This window comes from Bremia lactucae, linkage group LG1, assembly GCF_004359215.1.
Source record: "Bremia lactucae strain SF5 linkage group LG1, whole genome shotgun sequence".
NCBI lineage: Eukaryota > Oomycota > Peronosporomycetes > Peronosporales > Peronosporaceae > Bremia > Bremia lactucae.
The window spans coordinates 9,345,345-9,355,005 of NC_090610.1; the positions used below are offsets into that span (position 1 = coordinate 9,345,345).

The window sequence follows — 9,661 nt, forward strand, 5'->3', positions numbered from 1 at the left end:
CTCTTCTATCGACTGCTTTCGGTAGGAATGCGCACGTGACCACTCTTGATCAGCGAAAGACCATTCTTGATAGCGATACAATATCGCGGTAAATCATGTTGGACAGCTATCGAGTCTATGCTTGACCGATTGTGTTGCACCGGTAAGAGCGTCACACTTCGTGGCGACGTGGCGTGTTTGTGAGCTATCGTGTCTATTTCTGTAATAAGTGTGAATTTGGAGGTCAATGAACGCGGTATCGCCAAATGACCTGATACGAGACAGTAGCTATCTATTCTAAAAAAACGACGGAAGTCCTGCAAGATCACGTTTGCCACTTTCGCTCGATGTGCACGCAGCCCGTTGGGAATTAAACAATGCATCCTTATTCAAACATTATCTTTCTAGAGACGTTGACATGCTCGCAATTGATATAAAAAGACACGAAGAATTGATAGGACGATATTTTTTGTCATTGCCGACTTCATAGTGATGTTTTATGCTAATGAACTAGTTGGTCTTGCCAGGAATGAAACACTTCAAGAAAGGAGCGCAACTTTATTACTTGTAGTTTACTGTTGATCGTATTTTACTCAAGTCTCGCCTGTAGCCACAATGCCAAGCTCAAATATTGTGTGAAGCGCTGTTTTTCGTTTCATAAACATTTTGAAAAGAAAAGAAGTAATAGATCTCAACCCCTATATTGGCTCTAGATCCCATACGCATGATCCAAAACGACAATACTTAATTATAGGGTGTAAGGTCTGTTTTACAGCATTTAACAAGTCGCTGTTACTTAATTTACAATTGTTATTCACGTCAATATTAGCCCCTCTTTACTATTTGTGAAGTCAATAATAAAATTCGAAATGAATTTAACGGGTGTCAGATATGTAATTTAGAGAGCCGAAAGAGAGTTCGCATATCAACTAAACCCGAGACGGTAATCATTATGACATGTGGCGAATCATACAGAAATCCAAGAATACACCATTTGGTCAAGCTTCTCTTCACAACATGGGCACCAGCAGTCTAATTTGGGATGTTCTTTACCTTCGGACTCTGTATTCCATCCGGCAGATGGTGATTATTGTATTTGACTTGTTTGCTGCGCATTTCGCACGTTGCAAGAGGAGTTCATTCTTAAATTCCCATCGCTCCAACCAAGTCGTGAACACATTTCAACGATGTTTAACAAGTCAGCGATTGTTTTATGCATGGCAAGTGCGGCCCTATATGGCAATTCTGTCGATGCATCCGCAGAAGTCGCAGAAACATTGGGTCTGCTCGGCCTTGCAGCTGGTCTTTCCGGTGGCGTCGGCGTCGGCGTCAACGTTGGGTACCCCTATGGTGGTGGCTATGGATATAGACCAAGCGTGGGATACTACCCATACAACCCGTACAACCCAAACTACGGTTATAATGTTGCCCCAGTTGGCAACAGTGGAAATTCGTACGCAACCGCTTCTGCGACTGCCTCCCGCAATCTGCGCGCATAAATGCAGGGATAACCTTTCACCATTCTCGTCACGTCTAGTACTACATTTCAGTCGCGTTACAAATGTTGTATATTGTAATCGGTAGTCTTTTATTTCGTAAATACATGTTTAAGCTGTATTTTTGTGACGGAGTGGTGGCTTCAAAATAAATGTTTGTACCATTCCCGTCACCTTTTGAAAGACTGCTTTCACTAATGTTGAGATACAGAAAATATGCAACCATCAAAAGAGCTTCAAAAATTCATCGAGACTATCTCTCTAGCAATGGCACAGCAGATTGTGCTGTGATGACAAGATATTTTATGGTTACAACTAGCATCTGGGGTTGAATTCCAAACACCGTCAAAATAACGAGCAGTGTTACTTTTGATAGAATTTTAGATAGAAAGGTTTGTTTCTGGAGTTTGGCATAAACCAGACACGGTCCATGGCATTCCCTCTGTATGATTACGTATTTGAACAATGCAGTATACATTTATTAACATATAAAATCCAGCCTGTTCACGACCCACTCGCATAAGAAAATGTAGCCAAGACTCCATCGCTGCGGTAGTCCTCAGACAAGTTTTATTGCTTTGTGCGTATTGTAACGGGGTGTATCGCTACATGAAATTAACAATTGAAGGTTGTTTATTTACATATTATCTAAAAGGTAGAGAATATTTGGAGAATACTACTTTTCGTGGTAATATTCTAAAAGATTATCCATTGGTAGATATAGACCATTATATCTACTTTCTCCGCTGTCAGTCAGCGCCGGACGCGCGCAAAGAGAAAGACAGATGAGACTTTATTACATGTTTTGTATTAATTTTATAACTAAGTCAGTATTAAGTAAACAGGACAGAAGAACTTAATTATATTAATACAGTTTTCAATTAACCTCTTTAAAGCAAGTGCTTAAAAGAGAGTCTTCCTCTGCACGTACTAGTGTACGTGAAGTGACGTGGGGCACCACTCGCACTGAGGCAGTGCGAAGTGGGTTTGTACTGAAGCAGTACAAGTCAGTAGTGCCCCGTTACATATGGTAGCACTTTGTAGCTCGTCCAAGGACCACAATTCCACCATATAACATTGACATGTTAGATGTTAATGGAAATACGCATCAAGTTTCGCGTGATAGCTACTAATTTCCAAGTGACACAGAGAGGAGTGCGTCGAACGAATAAGTTCGACCGTAGGGAACGATGCCACTTTGGCCATGCTGTCCGGTTTGGACAGAGATGCCCTCGATTCAGCCATCGCCAAGTTCATACAACATGAACTAGTCGAGGCGAAGGAGAATGTAGCCTTGCTTAATCAGCAAGGCTCTCAACAGGCAGAACTGTTGAGGTTACATCAGCTACAGACACCTGACGTGGGATGAAGCACACGCGTCGTCCCGAATCCTTAAAGATTGACATCTATAAATATAGGGGAGTCGAAGAAGACTCCCTCTTAAGATGGTTTGTCAAGTTGAGCGATACCATAAGGGATCGTCAGATCGTCGACGAGCAAATGCAATTCGCATTTGCTTAGTCAAATTTGGCAGGTCGTACCAAAATTTGGGCACTAGGCCTTAAGGTTGCGCGACCCAATGTCTTTGGCTCGCTAGAGGCTTTTAAAACCCGATTTGAACAGACGTTTGAACCGCCTAGGGATGAGTTCAGAGCTCGTTCAGAGCTTCTGAAACTCAAGCAAGGCAAGCGTGATGTGCACGCATATGCCCAGCACATACGACTCTTAGCGAGTTGTATTACAAATAACCCAGTTCATGAACACACGTTGATTACGGTGTTCATGCAAGGTTTTATGGATGGTCCCGAAAGACCCATCTGTTTTTCTTGGAAACTGGATATGCTTGAAGAAGCAATATCCGTTGCCGAACAAGAGGACTTTAACTAGAGACAGGCTCAATCTAGCTCGTCATCATATCGTCCTCCAAGACGACACGAACTGGGAGGTCCAGAGCCTATAGACATCTCTTATGTCGGAAGCGAGAAACTTCGCTTTTCGAACAACAAGCGATTGCAGAAATGCAATCGCTGTCAAAAGGTAGGACACTACGCTCATGAGTGTAGTGCTCCAGGGTACTGAACGAAATTATGGACCGAATGCCAAAAAGGGCAACGGTCGCGGGTCCGACGTTGTTGCAATAGCAACAGCGAGGTGGATCGCCAAAAAAACGGTCGGGGTCAGTAGGTGCGCAACGCCCTACTGATCCAGCAACCTCAAGAGAATTTGCAAATCTCTTGACTTAAGTTGCTCCAGACACACAATCATATTGTGTCTCTGCACCTGGTGATGAGGTATCGTTCATCACCTTGAAATTAAAAGTAACAAATGATTTGTCAATTAGAGCCCTAGAGGATTGTGGAGCGTCGAATAACTTTACTCGTCGCCAGTCGCTAGAGGGTCGTAGGCTCAAATATGTTGAGCGCGACATCCTAACGAGGATGACGGTGCGTCTAACGACAGGAGCATCGATAACAGCAATGAAACGCGTAGTGAACTTTCACTACACGTTAAGAGATTTACAGCACAATGATGATTTCATCGTACTGGATTTGGATGACAAATTTGATGTCATCCTAGGTTTACCTTGGCTCGGAAAATATGAGCCAAGGATCAGCTGGCAGCATCGACCCGTAAAGATGCTTGCCACTTGTTCATCAGATGGCCATCTGATGAACGTCTTGGAGCGTCCACAAGGGTGTGGATGTACTACGAGTGAGTGCGATGTCCTCGCTTGTGGTACGGTCGTTAGTACAACTGCACAAGATTACAGTGTGATTACTAAACAGTGTGATTACTAATCACACTGTTAAGTCAGCTGCCGGAGGCTGTGCTAATGCACAGGCAGCGCCGAAGGTCCACCACTCGAAGAAGCCGAGTGGATTGAGACATGAAAGTACGCCTAGCGGCTAAATTCAAGCAAGATACCGGTTTTCCAAAATGGACAACACGATGATCCTAGGTCGAGAAGAGAGTCGACCCCAGAGGAGCCAACGGTGATAGCACAATCACAGTCGGAACACATTGAGGGAATAAACCCCGCGTATGCGAGGAGAAAACCCCTCAAATAGTGAATGCTGAAATGACAAAACTTCAGCATCCCGAAAAAATTACCCCTCTGCAGCCTGTGGACAAATTCCAGGAAGAAACCGAGACATTGAATGTCGTGATTAATGCCGGATCAAGAGAAGGAGCTTATAGTCTTAGCTGTATGCGCCTCCAAAATTAATATCGGAGATATCTCAATTACCAACCCTTGAACCTAAGCGGTTCTTGAGAAATCTGCGTGGTGGTAAAATCAAGCAGATCTGCGTACTCGTCACAGAGGACGAATACGTATCCGATATTGGTCAGCGGTAATTTTATTTCCTGAAGCAGTTCCATGCGAGTTGCCTAAGGATAAAGGCACTCGACATGAGATCGAGCTCAAACCGGGCTCGATTTACTGTGTCATGAAGCAGTGGCCATTGCCTTGTGAACAAGTACTGCAATCGATAAATTCGTTATCAATCGATTTAACGCGGGCCATGAGAGGGAGTCAACCTTCCCACATAGTTCTGTGAGCGAAATAGCACAGGAGTGTGGTAGATAGTGCACGCATTCAATAAAATGAATGCTGCAACGGTACCGGCTCAAACGCCGATACCTAGAATGGACGTAATCATAGATGGTATGTCTAAGAGTACCATGTTTTCGTCTACGGATCTGATGGATGGGTTCTATCAAATCCTTATGCGTGAACGGACATCCCGTACACAGCAGTGAGCACTCCCAGTGGGATGCTCTGGGAATGGCTAGTGATGCCTCAGGGGCTTAGTAACACCCCTGCAACATTCAACAGATGTGTAACAAATCTGTTGAGACCGGTGCGGGATTTCGCACCAAGTTATTTCGACGATGTATTCGTCCATAGCCGGGCCATGGACGGTAAAACGGACGTGGAAGTTCATAAAACTCACGTTCGTCAGGTTCTTACACTTATGCGAGAACATAAATTGGATACAAATCTCAAGAAGTGTATATTCGCTGCAAGCGAAATACCACTTTTTGGGTGCATCGTCGGTAAACACGGCGTGCGCCCTGATCCCGAAAAGATCAAAGCAATCACCGACTGGCCAGGTTCAGTCGATGTCAAGGGACTTAGAAAGTTCCTTGGATTAGCGGCGTATTTGCACAAGTACTCCCGCAATTATGCCGAGATGACAGTTCATCTCTCTCGTCTCTTGAAAAAATACGAGAAATGGCTATGGAACGCTGATTGTACGCGTTCCTTTGAAAGTAATAAGAAAAGCTTGATTTAATAGCCCATCTTGGCGGTTGCAGATCAAGACAGACCATTCCATGTGGTATGTGACGCAAGCGATTTTGCAATCGGCTGTGCGTTAATGCAATACGATACAGAAGGCGCGGAGCGCGTCGTCTGTTACCAATCGCGTCAGCTGCAACCAGCTGAACGCAATTATCCAGTGCATGACAAGGAACTCCTTGCAATGAAATAAGCACTGGCTAAGTTTAGGGTCTATCTCCTCGGAGATAGACCGTTCATCGTATATACAGACCATGCCTCATTACGCACGGCCATAAATAGATCACCTCTCTCGCAAAGAACTCACAATGATTTGCGCTTGCCCATCATGTATGAGTGTCACGATGCACCAACATGTGGCATCGTGAATGGGAGAAGACTTATCTTACAGTAAGTCGCGAGTTTTACTGGCCCCGCCAGAATCAGTTCGTGGGCAAGTACATTCGTGCTTGCGAGGTATGTCAACGGGTGAAGCCTAGCCTTTCATCCCGCGCACCTCTTCAGCCTCTACCACTTCCGGGAGAATGTTGGCAGTCCTTATTTATAAACATCGTCTTCGGATTTCGCGTAAAGGATAACAAAAACAATGAAAGCCTTGATTTTGTAGAGAGATTCAGCAAGTTGGTATATCTTGTTGCAGTACAAGAGTCGATCACGGCTCCGGGCTCTGCCCGTGTCATTATCGACACGGTATTCTAACTACACGGTTCACCCCAAAGTCTAGTCTCCGATAGAGATCCACGGTCCACGACGGAGTTTTGGCAATCCGTGTTCCGATCTCTCGAAAAATGGCTAACTTTGTCAACTTCTGAACATCCAGAGATAGATGGTCAGACGAAACGCGTAAATTGCGTACACGCATAAACTTGCGGACGTATTCATACTGGCGAGGCTAGTAAAAATCGCGACTTACTATGAGATCAGTCTTCTCATATTAACTCGCATTTCCCATTTTTGATGCATCGTAGCAGTCAAGCATGATTTGCAATCGCAATCGCAAATCATTATGCGTGGGAATGACGACACAAAGCGTTTCACTTTTTTAGCAATAACTGTATAATACAGTAAGCCATTGCGTGTTGTGAATATCTGTTCAAGAGCGACATAGTTTCAACAATCTTGTAAAGATTGTTGTGATGGACTTCTGAGGTGATCCATCAAACTTTTAGGAGTCATATCGTCTTGATAGGCTCTTCTGACCTCGTCAAGTAATGCTGACGATGAAGCACATTTTTTACAACAGTGGGCTTAACATCACGCTTGATTTTTGGGGCAGATTTATAATCAGGTTGGCACGAAACGGTGTCAGCGGCGACATCATATCGTCCTGGTTTATATCGACGGAAAAGGTTTTCTCAGCGAAGAAAGACAACCATCTCGCCATTCTTTGCGAGAGTTGTGAACTGTTACGGCCGTGCGTAAAGACGCATGGTCCGTATAAACAATGAACGGTGACCTCCGCGCGAGCCCTGAAATCGATACGTGGCGGGTCAAATGTTCGCATGAGCCGGGTCTTAAAGAACTCATACGACCCAAGCACATATGAGTCGTGAAGCTTGAGTTCTAAGGCCCAAAATTGGCACGTCCGGCCGAGTTGAACATGCCAATCGTCGCATCATCATTAATGCGGCGAGCTTTAATGGCATCGTCAAATTCAACGAACCGTCTTAGCAAGGAGTGCTTTAAAATTAGAGATTACATTCGTTAAGCTTTCAGTCGACGCGTAAGTGTCGGCCGTCTAGCAGCATTTGAAATGCTGCTGCCTCAAAAATTTAAACTTATAAGCACCTGTGCTCATAACACTTCTGTCTATTGAGAGCCTTGCTGATGAAGCAACATTACTTTTATTAGGGCCCCATCAAGTTCATGTTGAATGAGCTCGGGTTCAGCCGCCTGTTGATCATCTTTTTGTAGAGCGAATAACATGACTCTAACACCTCGCCCGCCTGCGGCCGAACTTATACGTTCGACCGCTCTCCACTCAAGATTACTCAGGTGAGCGAGCATTTCACGCAACTCCTGGAAGCTTTCTTGACAGGACCTCCACTTTCATCCAATATATTCTTGTCGGTTGGAACGTACGCGGCTGTTAACGCATCACAGAGTGCCACCAGGTGTAACGGGGCACCTCTTGCTGGAGCTGATAATAGTACTAGTATCACCTTCAATTATAAGTAGCTTCGACTTCTTAGCTACTAAAATGTATGTGGTTAGGAAGGCTTGTTATAGGAATAAACGAAACACTATTTAAATATAAAGTTCCTACTACTTAATTTCATTTCTACTGACTTCAATATATTGATATGCAACTATGTATTGTGCCTCCTTGCACACCGCCTTATTGTTTCTTGGAACGATTGGCGGGTTTGATTTGACCTTGAATCAACCAATCAATAGAACAATTGTCTTGTTGCTTCAACATTACAAAAAATTGGCAGTATTGGAGTTACAAGTCAACATTACTAAAAGAAGAAAATAATTTAGACTTCTTTCTCCTCTTATAGGATATAAAATTTACGCAACGGGTGTAACGGCTAAAATTGCCCTAATGTTACACAGTCCCGTTAAGTACACTTGGTGTACTTAAGGGGATGGTCAATTACTAAATAATAGTAATTAGACCCAGCACTCGGGTGTGGTGCACATTTGTGACCAACCATTGTGTATGTGACACACATGGGTGCATTCACATTAGGAGGGATGACGGCTAGCGTCATCCGTTACGCAAGGTATCTAGAAAGATACGCTCGCAAAAAATATTAAGTATTATCTATGGGGATGGCGTTTTAATTGGTAGAAATAGGTATTTTATCTTTAATGCGATTTAATATAGAACAGTCTGAAAACTTCTTCCTTCTTCATAAGTGCGCACGAGGGGCCGGATTACCTATCCCGTGACGACACTTATTCAAAGTAGTTAGTGCGTTGGGTGAGGTCGCTAGCGCGCCCACCACGACTACCTCACTGCACGCAAGAGAAGCAGGTTAAACCGCTTCCTCGCTGTGCTAGGGTGTGTGTCTAAGTAGAGCGTGGCCGCATTACAACGTGCCTGCCTACACTTGGTAGCACTTGAAATCCTTCCTACGACCCGCATCTCTGCGTGTGTACGTGGGGATGAGCTTCAATATTGATTGGGCTCATTTTCCCCACCTCTCCGAACATCATCGGGAGATGGCAGGGCTAATGGCGCAGGGACTTGGTGAACAAGCCCTGGCCAGGCTCCCGAGTAGTCCTCCTGAGCAACATGTTGCTCAGTTGGAGCAGTTTATGGCATTTGTGCTCGGACAGCGGAGGTCCGCGTCCGAGGCACAGAGCCATGCTGCGGCGGAGTCCGTCACTCAGACACAGGATGAGCTGAGGCATGAGCAGGCTCGGAGCGAGGCTCTCAACAGGACTGTTAAGATGCTCTCTGCCCGGCCGCATCAGCCGAGGCCCATTCGGATGGACCCGCCCAAGTTCGATGGAACTGCGGCGCACGCGATTGTCCACTGGCTTTTAGCCGTGGAGCAATGCGGTGTCGCCCAGCTCATCGAGGACGACAGCCGGATGGTGTCGTACGCCATGTCGCATCTGCGCGGTAAGGCCTCAGAGTGGGCTTACTCGGCGCTTATGGCGGACAGAAAAGCGTTCCCTTCATGGGCGATCTTTAAGGAAAAGATTCGCGCCATGTACCAGCCGCCGAACAACGAAGTATTTCTTCAGGCGCGCTTCTTTGGAGCGCGACAGGCGAAGCGATCTCTGCAAGAGTATGTGCAAGAGATGCGCTCGCTGTCGGCGACCACAACCGTGGGTTCGATTCCGGAGCACATTAAGGTGCCCACGTTTATGAACGGACAACGGCATGGTTCATCGCGACATGCCCTTTTTAGAAAGGTGCCGTTGA

General features: G+C 45.3%; 1 protein-coding gene across 1 annotated transcript; it reads left to right on the forward strand.

Moving 5' to 3' along the window:
* Positions 1–1,166: 1,166 nt before the first annotated feature.
* CCR75_009739 (uncharacterized protein) lies at positions 1,167–1,478 on the forward strand (the record flags this gene model as incomplete). Its single annotated transcript, XM_067967778.1, has 1 exon — positions 1,167–1,478. The coding sequence occupies one exon, from the start codon at positions 1,167–1,169 to the stop codon at positions 1,476–1,478; it is 312 nt and encodes a 103-aa protein (XP_067820275.1).
* Positions 1,479–9,661: the final 8,183 nt, after the last annotated feature.